This window comes from Felis catus, chromosome A1 (assembly GCF_018350175.1).
Source record: "Felis catus isolate Fca126 chromosome A1, F.catus_Fca126_mat1.0, whole genome shotgun sequence".
Lineage (NCBI taxonomy): Eukaryota > Metazoa > Chordata > Mammalia > Carnivora > Felidae > Felis > Felis catus.
The window spans coordinates 144,198,490-144,218,813 of record NC_058368.1 but is presented as its reverse complement, the minus strand read 5'-3'; the positions used below and the strand labels follow the sequence as shown (position 1 = coordinate 144,218,813).

Genomic DNA, 20,324 nt, shown 5'->3' with positions numbered 1-20,324 from the left:
TTGACAAAGCAAGAAAGAATATCCAACGGAATAAAGACAGTCTCTTCAGCAAGAGGTGCTGGGAAAACTGGACAGCAACATGCAGAAGAATGAACCTGGACCACTTTCTTACACCATGCACAAAAATAAACTCAAAATGGATGAAAGACCTAAATGTAAGACAAGAAGCCATCAAAATCCTAGAGGAGAAAGCAGGCAAAAGACCGTTTAGCCTTGGCCATAGCAACTTCTTAGTCAAGAGGTCTCTGGAGTCAAGGGAAACAAAAGCAAAAATGAATGAATGGGACTTCATCAAGATAAAAAGCTTCTGCACAGCAAAGGAAATCAGCAAAACTAAAAGGCAACCAACAGAATGGGAGAAGATATTTGCAAATGACCTATCAGATAAAGGGTTAGCATCCAAAATCTATAAAGAACTTACCAAACTCAATGCCCCCCAAAAATAATAATTCAGTGAAGAAATGGGCAAAAGACATGAATAGACACTTCTCCAAAAGAAGACTCCAGATGGCCGACACATCTCTCATCATCAGGGAAATACAAATCAAAATCACAATGAGATGCCACCTCACACCTATCAGAATGGCTAAAATTTTTTTTAAACATTTATTTATTATTAAGAGACAGAGAGAGACACAGCATGAGCGGGGGGGGGGGGGGGGCAGAGAGAGGAGGAGACACAGAATCTGAAAGATGCTCCAGGTTCTGAGCTGTCAGCACAGAGCCCGACGCGGGGCTTGAACTCACAAACCGAGAGATCATGACCTGAGCTGAAGTCGGACGTTTAACCGACTGAGCCACCCAGGCGCCCCCAGAATGGCTAAAATTAACAACTCAGGCAACAACAGACGGATCTCTTTTGTACTGTTGGTGAGAATGCAATATGGTGCAGCCGCTCTGGAAAACAGTATGGAGGTCCCTCAAAAAACTAAAAATACAACTACCTAGGACCCAGCAGTCGCACTACTAGGTATTTATCCAAGGGATACAGGTGTGCTGTTTCAAAGGGGCACATGCACTCCAATGTTTATAGCAGTGCTATCAACAATAATTGAAGTATGGAAAGAGCCCAAATGTCCACCAACAGATGAATGGATAACGAAGATGTGGTGTGTGTGTATACACACACACACACACACACATATATATGCAGTATTACTCAACAATCAAAAAAGAATGAAATCTTGCCATTTGCAACTATGTGGATGGAACTAAAGAGTATTATGTTAAGCCAAATTAGTCACAGAAAGAAAATATCGTGACTTCACTCATATGAGGAATTTAAGATATAAACAGATGAACATAAGGGAAGGAAAGCAAAAATAATATAAAAACAAGGAGGGCAACAAAACATCCAAAACTTTTAAATACAGAGAACAAACTGAGGGTTGCTGGAGGAGTGGTAGGCAGGGGGATGGGCTAAATGGGTAAAGGGCATTAAAGAAGACACTTGTTGGGATGGGCACTGCATGTTATACGTAGGGGATGAATCAATGGAATCTACTCCTGAAATTATTGCACTATATGTTAACTAACTTGGATGTAAATAAATACATAAATAGAAAAATAAAATGTATACATGAATCATTCTATACTATGAGTGTGTATATTATACAAGGCCTTCCCTTCTACAGATGTAATATAACTTTCCCAGGATGGGGGTGGGTTACAAGTCTTTGGATTGTATTCATAAAAGTGTGAATTTATTTGTATAGCATTAAGATAACAGATATTTGTATTTATCAAAATGCTTCTGAGATAGAGTTCTATGTTTATGTAATTCATATAAGAATATTAATAACAGAAAATGTCAAGTCTGAATTTTGAGCAATGTAGGAGATTTTATTTATCAAAAATAGCCAAACATATATATCCCATCCCATTTGCTCTTCCTACAATGTGATGCTGATGCTCCTGTACTGAGAGACAGGATCTATATGTTCTCTCCCATTGAACGAAGACAGATCTTTGTAACTAACTCAACCAACACAGTAAGGCAGATGCAACACTATGTAAATTCTGGAGCTAGATCTTAAAATCAATACAGCTTCTGTCTGACTCTCCGGGTGGTCATCCTTGGAGACTCAAGCTATGAGAAAACTCAAACTAGCTTACATACTAGTGGTGTATTAGATGTGGCCAGTTGATATTGGCTTACTTACTAGAGGCAACTGTTAAATCTTTAAGAATTTTGTGAACCAGTTGTCAAACACAGCCATTATTACAAATTAGATTATATAAACTTACAATTAAATAAATTATATTAAAAACAAAGATAATAAATACTCAAACCTCATCATCTTATAAAAGTGTTACTATCCTTCACTATTACCTATGTTCTAAAGGTTATTAATGTCTGTCGTCTCCCGGTAGTAGAAATACTATACAATAATGTGCTACTGCTACCGAGCACTCCTTTCTAACTCTAGAAAATCAAACTTTAAGAACTACTCTAAATCTTCTCTTCCAAAACTTAAAAGCAATTCTTAAAAAAATCAAACAAATCCACGAAGAATTTAACTGCTTGCAAGAACAATATCCAACGTTCGTTAAAGAAACACAAAACCTAACGTAATTAACAGAGAGTCCAAAGTATCTGTGATCAAAACAATTTCTAGACATGAAAAAAGAAGGAAATAACAGTCAAAGGTTACAGACCCAAAAATGACAGAGATGACAGAATTACCATATAGAGACATGATATTATAAATATATTCCACATAATCAAAAAAGTAAAGAAAAAAGAACAAAATAAATTTAAAGAAATAAAGAACAAAAGGGAAGTTTTGTTTCTTTGAATTTGTTTTGTGGGTTTTTTGGGGTTTTTTTTGTTTTTGTTTTTGTTGGGGTTTTTTTTTGGTAACAGCTCTACTGAGATATAATTCACACAGACAAACATGAGTGTTTTTTAAAAGAAGTAGAAATTCTAAGGGTGAAAAGTATAATATCTGAAATGAACATTTCACTGAACGAGATTTATGGCAAATTAGACACCACAGAAGATTACTGAATTTGAAAACACAGCAGGAGAACTGATCGAAAATGAAGCACAAGGTCTAATAAGACTGGAAACCAAATGGAAGAGCTTGACTGGTAGATGTTCCTTTCCCTTTTTCCCGAGCGCCATTTTTAACAAGTAGCAAAGGTCTTATTTCAAAACATCGTAAGTCGACTGCCTTACTGACAACAGAAAGGGTATTATCAGATTTATCTTTCTCTTTAAGCATACCTTCCCATCTCTATAGTTATTTCATACTAAGGCTTTCATGCTGACCCCAAATCCAAATTTTACCTTCTGAGGAAGGATAGATACCTTTATGCTGACCCACTAAAATGAGACTTTTTCGGCTTTTCTTTTGTCTCATTCTCTACCTCATTTTGAGGGATAATAAAGAAAGAAGCATTTTCTGTCATCTCATAACAAGCTCTCTGAGGCCAAAAACTAAAGAAACATTGCTCAGCCATCTATAAATCCAACACCACCCCCAGAAGTACACGAGCTCAAGAATGGTGGTTTTATCCAAAGACTTTTAGCATACAGAAAGAACACTGCCATGCTAAAAAAGCACAGGGTAGATTTACATGTCCTTGACATTGAAAACTGTTTGAAGTGTTAAGTGGAAAATGATAGCTGTAAATTAGTACATACAGTATAATACAATTTATAAAATACAGTTGACCCTTAAACAACATGGTTTGAACTACACAGGTCCACTTACTGGGGATTTTTTTCAATAAAGAACAGTACACTACTGTAAATATATTTTCTCCTATGATTTTCTTAATAACATTTTGTTTCCTCTGGCTTACTTTGGTCTAAAAATACAGCATATAATATACATAACATACAAAATATGTGTTACCATAAGGCCTCACTAAAAGGTTGTGACTATAGTGTCCTTTCATGGTCTACCTTGTACATTTCTATGTTTGAAATTTTTATAAAACTTTTAAAATCTGGACAGAGGCGCCTGGGTGGCTTAGTCGATTAAGCATCCAACTCTTGATTTCAGCTCAGGTCATGATCTCATGGTCGTGGGATCAAGTCCCACATCCGGCTCTGCGCTGGGCATGGAGCCTGCTTGGGATTCTCTCTCGCTCACTCTCTCTCTTTCTCTCAAAATAAATAAACATTTTTAAAAATCAGGATAAAAAATTAGGTAGGAGAAATAAAAGAGAAAATGGGAAGAACCACAGCAAATTCCAGAATTCCAGCTTTACTCCCACTCCCCCAACCTCCTACTCACACCACCACATATGGAGGGGCCACACTACTCAAGCGCAATGGAGATTTTTTTTCCACAAAGGGAAAAAATGGCACAACTCTCCAATAACCTCCTCTGCTCTTTGGAGAATGCAGTGTCAGTGTCATGACTCCTGAGAATGAAGACTCCTCGCCCCAAGACTCACCAACATTCCCAGACATTACTGAATCACTCCCTCCTTCCTTTTCTTGGACTTTCTTTGCTTTCTTTTGAACAGGCCCATCATTCTCCAGTGGTCTCTTTTTACTTCTGCCGATTTCCACAACCTATATTGGAAAGTGATGTGTTATGTCTAATCTCAAAACTTGATGTATGCAAAATAATTTAAACCTTACTTCTGAATGACAAGGTCTTTGCCTTCCATTCTTCACAGAATCAAATACTTTCAGCTCTAGAAAGAACTGTGGGTGAACTGTCTTTCCCATCATGAAAGACAATGTAAAGACTGGCAGGTCATGAACCTCAGCACCTCAAGCCCTGCTACAATTAATTAGAACTAAGACTGATAGCTTTATGTACTCAGTCAGCCTTCACCTATCACAGATTATAAAACCTGAATCATCCTACTTACCTATGTTAAATAAAATACCTTTTAAAAAATATCAATTTAGGAAAGGTGAAATTAAGTAGAAAATAAAAGAACACTATCATTTTCGAATTGTGAATTGTAATGTAACTGCTTCATATACAAACTTGGCTTATGTTCACCACCAAAAATACCGTAAGATTATGACCTATGTGCTGGTAGGAAACCTGTCAAAAATTAAGATCTTCACCAAATAACCTCTAAATGTTAGGTATAAAATAAAATCTTGGTGTATTCATGAAAACGTAGACTATCATCAAAAATCAAAGACAGGAGAGGAGCAATCACTCTCTGGAAGAAATATAAATGAAAGGAAGACTTTGAAGTAGCTGTCACCCCATCCATATTAAAACTCAGAGGGTGTGGGCACCTGGGTGGCTCAGTAGGCGCACTGGAGGGGCTCAGGTTATGATCTCATGGGTTTGTGAGTTTGACAAGCACTGGCAGTGCAGAGCCCACTTAGGATTCTGTCTCCCTCTGTCTCTGCCCCTTTCCCAATTGCTTTCATTCTCTCTCTCAAAATAAATAAAACAACCAAACGAAACAAACTTGGAAGGTGGCTTAAAGCCAGTCTGCAATCCCTTTCCATATTCTCAGCTTAAAAATACTGTACCAGGGAGACCCAGTGAGGGGCTCACCCTGAGGTTTTCCCTGGTGGCAGTGTCCCTGGTAAGAACAAAACAAACTTAACTTACTCAGTTGAAAGGTGGCAAGCAACAGAAAGGAACCAATGAATAACCATTCACATCTGCACCACCTTAAGGAACTTAACCCAAATTGTCTATCAAACTTTACAATCTTACCTATAAGTATAGTCACTGAGGAACTGCACAATATGACTGCCTTTATACCCCAGTCGCTTGAGAATATTAGCACCACTGTTGCACCCTTAAAAACTAGAGATTCAGTGGCAATTTTCTTCCAGTCACCTAACCAAGTACATATAAATAAGGTAAATAAAGCTCCTCTTCAACTTTCAATCCAGATTTAAAAAAAAAAAAAAAAAAAAAGGAGGCAGAATGGAGGTTAAAAGATGTATCCTTTGCCCACAGGCCACTACCCTCATCAGAATGGAAGTCAGGAGCCCTCTGTTCCTCTCTCAGGTCTGCCATTAAGAACTTGTGTGATCTTGGCCTCGAGTCTATTACTCCAAGTGGAAAGTACAATCTTTGAACTACATTTTTAAAGGAGACCAGCCGGGCTTTTCCCGCCTTCTCCCTTTTGAGCCCCGCCCCTATCTCACCGGGCCGGCTCATCTCGTCGATTCTCGCGTACTGCTCCCATCTCCTCCTGCTCCACCCACAAGCACCGTCCCCGCCCATCTAGTCCCGCCCCATCTACCCCGCTGGCCCCGCCCCGTCCTGGACCGAACCCACCACGTGTGGCGGCAACTGAGGCGGGAGAGTGGACGCTAGGGGCGCTGCGGAATCAGAGTCAGGGCCGGCCTTCGCGACTGCACCCGTGGGGGACGTAGTGGATTTCAGGTTTCCCGTAGACTGGAAGAATCTGCTCAAAACCTCTTGCCTTGCAGGAGCTGGGCCGGCGGCAGCGGCGCGACTAGAGGCAGGCTTCCGACCCGACATCGCAGGGCACAGATTGACGCCACTGGGGCAGGGCCCAGGCGGGAGCGCGAGCACGCCACCGCAGCTCCCCTAGTCTGCGTGCGCGAGCACGTCACGACCCTGCCGTGCGCCGTGTCAGGGGGCGGGGTCTCGGCTGTACAAATAGGACCGAGGGGGCGGGATGGCTGCAATTTCGCGCCAAGCTCGGCCGGCATTCCCACGGTCGTGAGCAAGCGGTGTGGTGTCCACAGCGGCTGTCATGGTTCGTCCGCTAAACTGTATCGTCGCTGTGTCCCAGAACATGGGCATCGGCAAGAACGGGGACCTGCCCTGGCCGCCGCTCAGGTACCTACGGGCCCGGAGCTGGATTGGGTGTTGGGGGACGGGAAGAACTGGCGCGGGTTGCTTTTGACCGCGGCACCAGGGAGGGGCCTAACAGACGCACTCGGTTGGGAGGATGGGATCGGACTTTTCACCTGAGCAGGCAAGAGCTGGGCCAGAGCTTCTTTCCGCCATCTGGAGCCGGCCGGCCAAGTTCTCGATTTCCGTCCTGCTCCTGTTGCCCGGCGAGGACTTTTCCCCACCCCCACCCCACCCCCCGCAGTGCAGCGTCTGTCGGGAGGGTTACGGCTTGAGCCTACCAGATAATGTTCTGAGTAACCCTGTTTGTCTAATTTATAGGAATGAATTCAAGTATTTCCAAAGGATGACCACAACCTCATCCGTAGAAGGTAATGTGGGATTTTTAAGTGATTGAGGTTTGGGAAACATCTTGCTTGAGTAAGCTTATCAGTGCAAATTTTACTTAAATAAAAAGTTTTCCATGTTAATCTGGGACCTTTTGTCTTACCAGTGATTTATACGCAGTTCCCAAGGTTTGTCACGTTTTTTAAAAAAAAAGTTATTTGAAATTTTATGTGGGCACGCGTAAATTGAGGTACTGGGCAGAATTAGCAGCTAGGTACAGGCTTTAGTGAAAGAGCAGGGAAGGAGATCAGAGGAGGCCTTTGGCATAGCTGCTAAAAGCGATGGTAGGGCCTGGAAGGCAGTGAAGAAGATAAAAGTAAAAAAACAACAACAAAAAGAAACAGTTCCATGAACTCGATGTGGAGATCAGAAAGGTGAAGGTGATGCAGGAAAGAATCAAGGATGAACTCTCAGATCTTCAGTTTGAGAGTCTGGGTGACATGGAGAATAAAGAAGTGGAGAAGAGTGTGCAGGTGTAATGATAATTTTGAGGTTTGAGGAATTTGTGGAATCTCCAGGATAATTTCAGGTACAGCAAAGTGGGTGAATTGAGCCACTGGAGAGGACAACCATGGAAGAGAATATAGTGGTGAGACGCCCGTTGAAAACCTAAGAGATACGTATTTGGTCATAGGAGAAGAAATAGTAGAGTAAAAGACAGTCAATCAGAAAGCAGATGCAGCATAACTTTAACAGGACAGGTACAAGGTCCTTGGATCTTGCACTTGGGTCACCGGTAGAGACAAGATAGCAGGAGCTTGAAGCTAAAGAATTGACATGAACCACTCTAGAATCCAGTGTATGATCTAGTAATAGGAAAAGCATCCAACACCTGGCCTGTTCACTTGCTTTCAGTAAACACAGTGTTTCTTTGATGAGTGGATGAAAGGATACCAAGGTTGACTTAGCTTTTTGTTCTTTTTTCTTTTTCTTTCTTTTTTTAAAATTTTTTTCCAATGTCTTCCTATGCTCTTCACTCATTATCTCCACCTTTGTTGTTAGGCCAAGTCTGTACCATTTCTCATCAGAATTCCTCACCTTTTGGCTGTGTTATTTTTGATCACTGATATCTCCTTATTAACACTTAAAGCTCTGTCCTTAAAAATGCAGTGCATATTCTACAGGGGGCACCATGAATTATTGGGGTTTTAATTCTTAGAGGAAAAAAATTTGTCTCCACATTTGGAGGTGATAATTTGGTTATGAATAATGATGTAAAATACAGACTAATGATGATTCTTTAAAACAGACACGTGCACTTCTTTTGATAGCCTGCCAGAACATACCCAGAGTTATAGAAATGTGTGTATTCCTTTGATCCAGATATCTGACTCCCAAGATTTTTCTTCCACGTAATTATATGAAAAATGGAAGTTATGTGTATAAAGTTTCTATAGAAGCATTTTACTTAAAAAATAGAGGCACTGGGGCGCCTGGGTGGCGCAGTCGGTTAAGCGTCCGACCTCAGCCAGGTCATGATCTCGCGGTCTGTGAGTTCGAGCCCCGCATCGGGCTCTGTGCTGACAACTCAGAGCCTGGAGCCTGCTTCCGATTCTGTGTCTCCCTCTCTCTCTGCCCCTCCCCTGTTCATGCTCTGTCTCTCTCTGTCCCAAAAATAAATAAACGTTGAAAAAAAAAAATGAAAAAAAAAAAATAGAGGCACAATTGAAAGCATTTTGGCTTTTTAATTGAGTGGAACACTAAACAGCTATCTTTAAAAGTATGCCTACTAATATAAATACAAAGTATACAAATGAATAATACTATTACATCAAACAGTTAAACAGTACTTACTAAATGTTCTAAATCCTCAATCCCCACAATAACCCTAGAACTAGGAACTACTGTTATCTCCATTAACATAAGGCACAGAAGATTCATGACTTGCCTAGTAGATGACTGAATACATTCAGCTTCAGCACTTTGTCCCAGAATCTTGGCTCTTCACTATTATACATAATTGCAATTGATTAAAACTAAATATTGGATATAAATCAGATAACACCAAAGAGAAAAATAGTATATTTAGGAAATGGGTGATAAATGTCAATTTTGTAAGCCTGTTTTAAGTTTTAATTTTTAAAGAGCAGAGCCACTAGGTGTCACTGTGACAGTCCTATCTCTGCGCATATAAATGAATGTATGAAAATATAAATGTATACTCCCAGAATATACTTATTTTTATGTGATTTTCTAGGTAAACAGAATTTGGTGATTATGGGTAGAAAGACATGGTTCTCTATTCCAGAGAAGAATCGACCTTTAAAGGACAGAATTAATATAGTTCTCAGTAGAGACCTCAAGTAAGTATTATCACAAATTCACCACAAGAAAATCATGTCCCATTTCTTATGGTAGAGGTCTGTGTATGACAAAACAAAATTGTATAAATAGAGCGCTATTGATCATGCTGTTTAATGTCATAAAGGTGATTACAGAAAATGAATAAGCAGTTATTTATGCCACATGACAATAATTTCACTCTGCTACTTAAGTGATTGATTTCACCACTCTGAAAAGTTACATTAAATCTCACTGGGGTAACAGCTTTGCCAGTTTCCTTGAACTGTTACTCAATAGGCTCAGTTATCATGTATATAATACAGTGAATAACTTTTTTCTAGTTTCACATATGTTTTGGGGTTTACCAAGATTAAGTGGTTTATCCCCTCTCCATACCCTGCCCTGGATACAGTAAGATAGAAATTTTAGGATGGGCTAAAAATCAGTCATAACCTTGTGCCCAATTATTCCTAGTTTACCACAACACCCAAATAATATTTTGTACTTGTATTCTTTATGCAATGTCTATAGGTGAAAAAAATGAAAGTATTGGAATTGACCTAGGGATCCTGAAGAAAGAGAAGTGTCTCCAGTTGGCTTCTGCTAGGAATTTTCCTGTCCTCCAATCTAACATTGGAGTAGATAGTTCCTGATGCCTGGAAATGCCCTGGGGACTTTATTACAAGGAATTGGCCTACACATTTGTGGTGCTGGCTAGGCAAGTCCAAAACTCTGTAGGGCACACCATCAGAAAGGGCATGCTGGAACTCTTCAGCAGGGTCTGAAACTGCTATCTGCAGGTGAAATTTTTTCTTCAGGGAAGCTGGAGGAGCTGCTCTTAAGGCCTTTGAACTGATTCAATCCTGCCTACCCAGATTGAAGTCGATTTATCAACTTTAATCACTTCTACAAAATACCTTTACAGTAATACTTAGATTAGTTTCTCAATAACCAAGGACTATAGCCCAGCCAAGTGAACACATCAAAGACCATCACACTATGAACGGGAAAAAAACATTATACAACTGTAGGCCAAGGGGGTTCAGGCTTATATAGATTTTTTTCCCAAATCCCTTCTAGAATGGCACAGGTAAAAACATGAAAGAAAGTATACCAGAATATTTGCATTGATCGCCTTGGATGATGAGGAATAAGTTGATGTGCATCTTGCCATCTGCCTCAGTCTTTATACTCTTCTCTTTATTCTGGTTGCTAGGATATTCTGATTATCTTTTTTACTTGGTAGAATCCAAATTCACAGACTGTATAGCCATTCCCAGAGACTCTTTAATAACATCTTCTTGAATACTACTCAAGTTTATTTATGGCTAGCTTGAGCTACAACAGATATAAACAAATCTCAGTGGGGGGGATATTCAATTGAGCCAGCAAATCTCCGCAAATGATGAGTCTAATTTCTTCTTTATGACCTCCCCCCCCCCCCCACTGTTGTGCATGTAATTGGGTTTGGTTGTTTCTTATATAACATTTGTTGCTATATTTCACTTGTTTTTTTTAAGACAGAAAATTTCAGAGTTTTTATTATCAGTTATTCTGAGGAAATAAACATACCAGTTAGGAAAACACTTTAGAGTTTATTTTTTGTGCTTCCTTCTGCTTCCCTACTTGGGGGTCAGTTACACACATAACCTGGGCACCTGCTGTATGCCATACAGTGCTAGATTCTGAATTAAAGGGGAGAGATTTACCCATGTAATCGCTATCGCTCAGGCAAGCTTTTAGAAATACTCAGTTTTTCACCACCACCCTCCAATGTAAGAAGTTGAATCCTCAAGGATAAATTGAATGGTATATAACTTATAGCTCAATAAAGTAATTTTTTAAGGCTTTGGAACCAAAAATTAAATTTTACCACAGTGCTATAGCTTTGAGAGCATCTTTAGTAAATCCAAAATTTCCTTCATGATATAAGTTGTTGTAAATTGTCTTCAACTCGTGAAAGCTATTTGACATCTCATAGTATAATAATTTTTTACGGTCTGTCATATTCTCCACAGTGATTAAAGCTTTCTCTCTTCTGTCCTCACTATTCACACACTTGGTACAGCAAAGATTTACCAACCTGGCTTCTAATACCTGGTCTGGTACCTATTAACTTGATGCCTTGCTGAATGACAGTTTCCTTATCTACTAAATGGGATTAATAATGAGAACTTCTTAGGGTGATTTTGAGGATTAATTGAAATTTTTTATGTTAAGTTTATGGCACACAGAAAGGACCCTATCAATATCAGATCCTACTGTCCCAGCTTTTCTATTTTGGCAGAATTACCTTTGGTCTCTAATAGAAAATATTAACGTGAGCACAATGAGCAGGCTTGTGATCTCATTTTTTGCCCTAATCTATCACTTTGTTCTTCCTTCCCACGGTCTTGAGTCAGAAATCCCCTCCTGTCAACCAGAATCCTCCGTCTGCCCCCACCACTTTATCTTAGACTCCCGTTTTCTCCTGGTCTCAAGACCTTGCTCTGTTGTGCTCCCCTTTACTGTTTTACACCTCACTACATACTACTTCTACCTTCAACTTTCTTGGAGCTTTCTTGTGTTAAATAAATAACTTCTGTAACTTCACTATAAACCTCAGTATCCTCTATGGTCATCCATCACTTCCGTGTCTTGCACATGTTTTTATCTCCTTTGAGACTGTCAGCTAAGGGATCATTCTCCAAGGAGTATTCTCCTTCATCACCCCACCCAGATGATGTACCACCTCTGCCTACCTGGCGTCCTCCACACATCCCCATCGCAGATCCTTTTCATATTATGGCCACTGCTGAGATATAGCTCTGCCTGCCACTGGTACAGTGGCACTTAGTATATCCCAGCACTTAGTATATCCCCTAGCAAAGCAGGGGTTCAGAAATTTTTACAGAATGGATGGTCTTTAGGTGATTTATAAAAATAGGATGATCCCACATAATATCACTTTGTAACCTGTCTTTTTTTCCCCATTTGATATATGGAAAGATTAATTTCTATGAATATTTTTAGTGGCTACATAGTATTCGATTATGAGGATGGAGCATGCTTGAACCAATTTTAATTTTAGTTGGAAATTCTGTTTCAGAGACTGAGTTTGAAAGGTCTTAAATTGAACATATTTTTGAATTCTGGTTAAGATATGATTCTAGCCTAGGGTTTTTTGTTTTTTAAATGCTTTCCCAACAGTCTAGGAAATTGGGCCAGAATTCCATCTGCCACATCATCTTTCACATCAGGCACAGTGAGAAAGGATAATGTGTATATGGTACCCTGAGGTAATCAAATGAGGCTGCTCAAGGCCAGAGGACACTGGTCTTAAGGCTCTGCTAAACTAGGCCACACCATCCTGAGGTCTGAGGGGACGAGAATTTGACACCTTTGTAGCCTATGGCCACCAATTGAATCCCTTGTCTATGTAGGGAGTTGTAACACACAGACTCCCAATGTCAGGCTGCTGGAGTTCAAATCTCAGGTCCACCATTTCCTAGATCTATAACCACTGGCCACTGAATCCTTCAGCCTCAATATCATCTATAAAAAGGAATAAAAGTACTTACATAGGACTGCTAGTCTGATGCATATAAAGTACTACCTGTTCCCACTACTTGGAGGAGCAAATGGGTCCTCAAATGTTAGATCTTTCTAATGTAACTATCCAGGTAAAAAGCAGCCTCTCTGGAGAAGGGAGAAGGATGGAAGTATCACTGGTGTGCCTACTGTTTTGCATTATCTCTTAGTCCTCATGCCAGCCCTCTTCAGGAGCTAAGATTCTAAGTTTGAAACAAGATATCAAAGATGTCCACATGCTTGACTACATATGGAACCACATACCAACTCTCTTGTCAGGGAATGCAATCTCTCTTAGTCTGAGATAAATAGAGGAAGGAAAGTGGGCAATGAAATAAGTCACAGTATTGAGTGTTTGCTATATACTATTCACTGTGTTCCTAGGATTTGTGCTTTTACACAGTGAACACAGTGGCCTAATTAGCTCAAACATTAGCTCAACTTTTTGCTTATATTTTTATACCCATCTTGGGTCGAGTATTTCAAACATTCCTAAACTGCTAAGGAATAACATTTTGCAGAAGCATTTCCTCCATGTCTTTATGATAATTAAAATCTGAAACAAATCCTTAATCTAGTCTTTGTTTTCCTTTAACAGACTCATTACAAAAGGGCAAAAAAGTAGTCTTCACCTTAAGCCCTGGAAGCATTTCAAGCCATTGTTCCACAATCTACACAGAATGATTGCCCCCTTTCTTTGAATCCACGCCAAACATTTATACCACCTTCTAAATTATTTTGCTACAACCCACCAATTTCTAGGACACCTCTTCAAATGCTCCTCTTGCGTCAGATCCTAAGTCACTGTGTCAGATCCTAAACCACCATTTTTCATTCTTCCCTGACACCTGTCATCATTTCTGACTTCAGCATCCTCAGTTACTAAAACCACCTGGACTCTGTTTGTCATTCTAGACTTTAGCTAGACTACCTTCTCCCCAAGCTCAAATCTAGACTCAGTTCTCCCCCTACACAGCCTTGTCCAGCCTACTCGCTGCAGCCTCCCTGACACCTTAGAGACTTCCTTGGCTCATTTAACCTCACCCTGGTGTGCGAGTCTTTTTTCAGCTTTTAGTCAAAATACATTCTTTGTGCTATCTTACTCCTTTAGAGATGACAAAGGGTGAAATAAGTAAAATATCTATGAAGGAGGTGAGGGAGGAGGCAGTGAAGAGAATAATCTCCATTAGCTGTTGATTAATCATTGTTACAAGCACTAGTTCAAAGGCAGTTACATAATTTTTTAAAGCATCACTCTAAGAACTTGACTTTGAATTATAATTTCTGTTCTCTAATTACAATGAAAGTCAAATTCTATGTTTCTTCAATTATAAAGGGAATTATCGCTCTCCACCCGCCCCCTCCCCACCCCCACCCCCACCCCCACCCCCCCCCCGCCAGGAAAAAATAAACAGTTGTGGAGATAGGGAGAAATTAAACTGAAGATGTAACACTGAAATTAACTCTTTCTCCTTTGGATTTTAATTTTAAAAATATACATGCTTATTAATACTTCATCCACTTCTATATTTGAAACATGAAAAGTCTTTTACTCCCCATTCATCACATGTTAACAGTTTGAATATCCAAACTACAGTCATTCAAACATACTACTCTCTCTCTCTCCAACATTTTTTATGAATCTTTCAAACATAAGAACCTTAAACACCTGTATACCTAACACATAGATTCCACCATTAACAATTTATTATGCTTGTTTTACCATCCATCCATCCATCATCCATTGGTCTTTTTTTTTTAAGCATTTCAGAGTAACATGGAAACATCAGTATGTTTTCCCTTAAATACTTCGGCATATATATCATTAACTAGAGTTCAATATTTCTTTACTTTTTTTTTTTTTAAGTTTATTTATTTTGAAAGAGAGCAAACACGCAAGCACGCCCACACACAAGTTCGGGAGGGGCAGAGAGAGGGAGAGCAAGAATCCCAAGCTGACAGCGCAGAGCCCAATGCAGGGCTTCATTTCAGGAATCCTGAGATCATGACATAAGCTGGAATCAAGAGTCAGACGCTTAACTAACTGAGCCTCCCAGGTGCCCCATCTTTTGAGATAAATATTACATACGATGAAATGTACAAGTCTTAAATGTACTTTTGCTAAATTTTGACAAACGTATGCACCTATGTAACTCCATATCAAAGATGGAGAATTTTACCATGACCCCTCCTAAGTTCCCTTATGCCTCTTCCCAGTGAATCTTTACCCCATCCCTCCAGAGACCACTACTCTTCTGATTTTTTTCAACCATAAATATCACAAGATACCAGAAGTGTTTCTGTTTCTTGATTCATTGTGGACCGTACACACACAAATATGGTTTGAATTATTGGTCATAGGCCATATTGATGTTAAGTGTTTATTATTGAAAGAATTCATATTTATGATGATTTTGGTTTTATCATTACTTATTCCAATTCAGATTACTTGACTGGTATGAATGGGTTTTATAGACATTATTTGTAATTTTTTTAAATTCAGGGAACCTCCACAAGGAGCTCATTTTCTTGCCAAAAGTCTGGATGATGCCTTAGAACTTACTGAGCAACCAGAATTAGCACATAAAGTGGACATGGTTTGGGTAGTGGGAGGCAGTTCTGTTTATAAGGTAAGTAAAATCATAAAGAAATGTTCTACCCCACTTTCCTTCAGATTCCCTGCCATCTGAACTTTTAAAAAATTAGGCCATGAGCAAAGGAAGTACATTATCCCTACTGTAAACTAGACACATTGTCAATTTGATTTATTCGTTTTAGATACTATCATGAAAAGTAAATAAAAATATAAAAGCGAGTTTTTAAGCCTGTTCCAGTTGATTTTCAATTCCAAATAGTTGATGTTTCTGATTTAAAAATATTCTAGGGGCTCCTGGGTAGCTCAGTTGGCTAAGCAACCAACTTCGGATTGGGTCATGATCTCACGGTTCATGGGTTCAAGCCCTGTGTCAGGCTCTCTGCCTACAGCTGGAGCCTGGAGCCTGCTTTAGATTCTGTGTCTCCCTCTCTCTTTGCCCCTTCCCCACCCTGTCTCTCCCTCTCTCAAAATAAATAAACACTAAAAAAAATGATAAAAACATTCTAAATCCTTCCCTTAGAATTGTACTTGCGTTGGGGCGCCTGGGTGGCTCAGTCGGTTAAGCGTCCGACTTCGGCTCAGGTCATGATCTCGCGGTCTGTGGGTTCGAGCCCCGCGTCGGGCTCTGGGCTGACAGCTCAGAGCCTGGAGCCTGTTTCAGATTCTGTGTCTCCCTCTCTCTCTGACCCTCCCCTGTTCATGCTGTCTCTCTCTCTGTCTCAAAAATAAATAAATGTTAAAAAAAAAAAAATTTAATAAAAAAAAAAAAGAATTGTACTTGCATTGCACTGTTTTCTACTCCCTAGATGTGCCCTGATATACTGAATTCTCCCCTTTTTCCAAGAATATATAGGTCCTTACTGAGAAAGGGATGGGGTTCTCAGTTACTATACACTGACTAAATGTATACGAATTTGTTAAAAGAAAATTTAACAATTTTGTATAATATGAAAGCATAGGAAAACTATTATGTTTCATAATAACAGAAAAAACGAGTAAAAGAGAAGAGTCCTTTTTTTTTTTTTTTTCCCAGTCTTGAGGTCTGATTTTTTTTGTTTTTTTTTTTTTACACTTATGCCAGGAATTCATAGGGAAGGGGTTCCAACAGTTCAGGCTCTTTTCCATTGGTTCTCCCAAAATGTACTTCTCTGGGTGGAGCAGGCTGGCTTTTCAGTTGAACCCATGTACCTTTCTCTTTGGCTTCCTTCTTTTTGAGATCATTTTCTTTTACACACTTCAGGAAGCTATCTCGGCTCTTTTGAGTGCATTTGCTCAATACATATATTAACTCTCCTGGCAAAAATCTGCCCTTGTTTGTTTACAGCAATGCAAGTAGCATGCTGGGTAACATTGTAGACTCTTCCAGTTTTGCAGTGGTAACATTTGTGAAACATTTCTTGTTGAACAGTGCCCATTCCCTTGATGTCCAAAATAAACCTTTCTTGTAGATTCACAGATATGTGGCCAACGGAACAACTCCATGTTTCCTAGAACACCTAGAGCACATTCAGCAGGTGCCTCTCCTCTTTCCTTTGGTGAATTACTGGAAGATGGAGGCTCCGGCTGAAAACTTCATTTTTTTATTTTATTTTATTTTATTTTATTTTATTTTATTTTATTTTATTTTATTTTATTTTATTTTATTTTTTAATGTTTATTTACTTTTGAGAGAGAGAGAGAGAGAGAGAGAGAGAGAGAGAATCTGAAGCAGGCTCCAGGCTCCGAGCTGTCAGCACAGAGCTCAAACTCAAAAATTGCAAGATCATGACCTGAGCTGAAGTCTGATGATCAACCGGCTGAGCCACGCAGGCACCCCATAAGATTTTATTTTTTTAAGTAATCGCTATACCCAACATGGGGCTTAAACCCACAACCCTCACATCAGGAGTGTCACATTCCACAGACTGAGACAGCCAGGTGCTCCAAAATATTTCTTCTTTTGAATACCAAATGACTTTCAGCTTTCAAAATTTTTGAGGATAATAAATAGAATTTTTGGACTCTTAAAACACTAATAAAAAATTAAAGTTTATGGGAAGGAAAAAAGCCAGCCCCTACACTTTGGTGTCTTGTTATAACATATATACACTGAATTTGTTTTAAAAGAAAATATATACCAGGATCCCAGGCCTGTTTCTACAACCTTTGGTTTGCTTTATTTGTTTTATGAGGAAATGGACATTTTCCTTTGATCTTTCAGCCAAGCATGAATTTTTAGGAAAACAAGTCATTTCTTTATTTTGTTCAAAATGCATTTTGAATGATTTAATACCACATTCACTTGAAAATCTACTTTTTATAAATATTTAATTTTTTTTTTTTTTTACATTTATTTATTTTTGAACAACAGTGAGACAAAGTGTGAGCAGGGGAAGAGCAGAGAGAGAAGGAGACACAGAATCCAAAGCAGGCTCCAGGCCCTGAGCTGTCAGCACAGAGCCTGACGCGGGGCCCGAACTCACAGACCACGAGATCATGACCTGAGCTGAAGCCGGAATGCTCAACTGACTGAGCCACCCAGGCGCCCCTATTTTTTATAAATATTTAAATATATAATTTGATGTATTTATATGTACATAAATTATAAGGAAGTAGAATGTCCAACTGGTAATTTTGTATTATGCACCTGCCTCTCATCACCATAACTTGTAGAACTTTTAGGCTCATCTTCCCTGGGGCCAGCCTGTTTTTGTAAACACAGTTTCATTGGAACACAGCCATGCCCATTGGTTTAGTATTGTCTACAGCTGCTGTTGCCCACAAAGGAAAGAAGGAAACCACATGGTCCACAAAGCCTTAAGTATTTACATATGACCCTTTACAGAAAATGTTGTGCCATATAGTATTTCCTTGGATACAGACTTTCAGATGTTGCTGTGGTTCGTCCTATTCAGTTTTTCGAATTTTTGATAACATTAAGAATTGGTAGGATATTTATTTGATTGGGGCAAGAGAATAAATGATTTTATATTTGCTGTAGTAAAAAGCCAAAAATAAAAAGTAACATTTGCTCTATGCCCTTATTTGGAATTTCAAGGATAACACATACTTGAAATTTTATTTTTTTTTCTTCCATAAGTTATTTGAAAATCAAGGGTTATTACTTTCTTGGAGATGCAATTAGGACTCATGACTTTTTATTAGAGTTTTAAGATATTCATTCAAGTGCAGTTTTTTCTATAGAAACTATCAACAGTAGCATGGGCTACAGTTAGAAAAGTCATTAACAATATAAGGCCAATACAATCATTAGCAACAGAGGCTAAGAAAGTAAATTACCTGCTAGCATTGTAGCTATCTCCTAAGAAATGGAAGCGTTATTAAATTCTGTGTAAATGTACTAATTAAGTATGCCCTTGGGATTTTTAGTAATCAAAATCTCATAAAATTATATACTATCTTATCCATATATATACATATGCAAATTTTTCTGTGGAGAGCAACTAGATAATTTAGTGTTCTTAATTCTTAAACAACCACCAAAGAAAGAAGATAATACTGAATGCTTAAATGAAAAAAGAATTCATGTAAGCAAACTAGAGGCCAGAATATATTTAAACTCACTCTCATAATTAGTGATAATTATTAGTGCCATTCTCAAAATAACTAAGACATACTTTGCAGGACCCCAAACTTAATAATAGGATATTTAAATAGCATGCTTTGGAGGTAACAAGTTATGGAACATGTCTCTTAATACCAGATACAAACTTGACTATAATTAAAACAAACAAATATTAAGAGTTTCTGTTTCTTTTGACAGATAAATAAATTGATGCCTCTTGTGTTTTTTCAAAGGAAGCCATGAACAGGCCAGGCCACGTTAGACTATTTGTGACAAGGATTATGCAGGAGTTTGAAAGTGACACATTTTTTCCAGAAATTGATTTGGAGAAATATAAACTTCTCCCAGAGTAAGTAAAATGTTATTAATTTGTCTGAAGTACTTTTGGATTTCCTGCTTAAGAATTAGAGAAACAATTTATCTCTTCATATTGAATTTGGAGTAGTAATGTGTTCTGCAGACAAAAACTAGGAATTTTGAGGGGCACCTGGGTGGCCCAGTCGGTTAAGCGTCCGACTTCAGCTCAGGTCACGATCTCGCGGTCTGTGAGTTCGAGCCCCGCATTGGGCTCTGGGCTGATGGCTCAGAGCCTGGATGGAGCCTGCTTCCGATTCTGTGTCTCCCTCTCTCTCTGCCCCTCCCCCGTTCATGCTCTGTCTCTCTCTGTCTCAAAAATAAATAAACATTAAAAAAATAAAAAAAAAATAGGAATTTTGGGAAATCTGCTTTAACAAACTTGGGATGTTTAAGTTTTAATAATTTGACTGAAATCTAGAGAGTAGTCATTAGCTCATTCTATGAGGTCTCTGCTCAGCATCAGACACTGTCTTAGGCACTGGGGAAGCAGTGCTTACCAAGAAGATGTCACTGCTAAGATTAGAGTATTTGTAGTAGAAAAGGAGAGTAGTAAATGAAAGGTAAACATTAAGAGAGTTGCTATATGGAGAACTGAAATATTGTGATGTGTTAAATACCATATCGTCTGAGAAGTCCTCTCTGAAGAGGTGGTGTCTACGCTGAGATCTAAATGTCAAGAAGCCAACCATGCAAAGAGAAGAGCATTCCAGAAACCAGAGAAATAGCTCGTGTAGAGACCAGAGGGCAGGAACAAGCTTGGTTGTGCTCCCTGACCCTGAGCAGGGACCGACTA

The 20,324-nt window shown here is 39.1% G+C and overlaps 2 protein-coding genes and 1 long non-coding RNA gene across 15 annotated transcripts in view; 1 reads left to right on the top strand and 2 right to left on the bottom strand.

Annotated features, from left to right (window-relative positions):
• MSH3 (mutS homolog 3) overlaps nucleotides 1-6,986 on the bottom strand; it is a 187,929-nt gene extending 180,943 nt beyond the window's left edge. For 4 of the 8 annotated variants that reach the window (XM_003981121.6, XM_019836078.3, XR_002160393.3 and 1 more), the window contains exons 1-2: nucleotides 6,228-6,434; nucleotides 4,411-4,531 (exon numbers count right to left, since the gene is read on the bottom strand). In XM_003981121.6, the coding sequence (XP_003981170.2) occupies nucleotides 4,411-4,531; nucleotides 6,228-6,434 (328 nt within the window). Of the gene's footprint in view, nucleotides 1-4,410; nucleotides 4,532-5,654; nucleotides 6,076-6,227; nucleotides 6,511-6,889 lie in introns of those variants that run through there. The other 4 variants (XM_045062647.1, XM_045062646.1, XM_006927817.5 and 1 more) reach the window with 4 other exon arrangements.
• DHFR (dihydrofolate reductase) overlaps nucleotides 6,493-20,324 on the top strand; it is a 24,115-nt gene continuing 10,283 nt past the window's right edge. For 3 of the 6 annotated variants that reach the window (XM_045062660.1, XM_045062658.1, XM_003981111.5), the window contains exons 1-5: nucleotides 6,493-6,758; nucleotides 7,095-7,144; nucleotides 9,358-9,463; nucleotides 15,517-15,643; nucleotides 19,408-19,523. In XM_045062660.1, the coding sequence (XP_044918595.1) occupies nucleotides 6,673-6,758; nucleotides 7,095-7,144; nucleotides 9,358-9,463; nucleotides 15,517-15,643; nucleotides 19,408-19,523 (485 nt within the window). In that variant the 5' untranslated portion in view covers nucleotides 6,493-6,672. The remainder of the gene's footprint in view (nucleotides 6,759-7,094; nucleotides 7,145-9,357; nucleotides 9,464-15,516; nucleotides 15,644-19,407; nucleotides 19,524-20,324) is intronic. The other 3 variants (XM_011284300.3, XR_890564.3, XR_002160434.2) reach the window with 1 other exon arrangement.
• Nucleotides 8,825-20,324, bottom strand: part of LOC123386863 — a 27,329-nt gene continuing 15,829 nt past the window's right edge. Inside the window, exon 3 of the long non-coding RNA XR_006601299.1 lies at nucleotides 8,825-10,781. This is a non-coding gene — a long non-coding RNA (uncharacterized LOC123386863). The remainder of the gene's footprint in view (nucleotides 10,782-20,324) is intronic.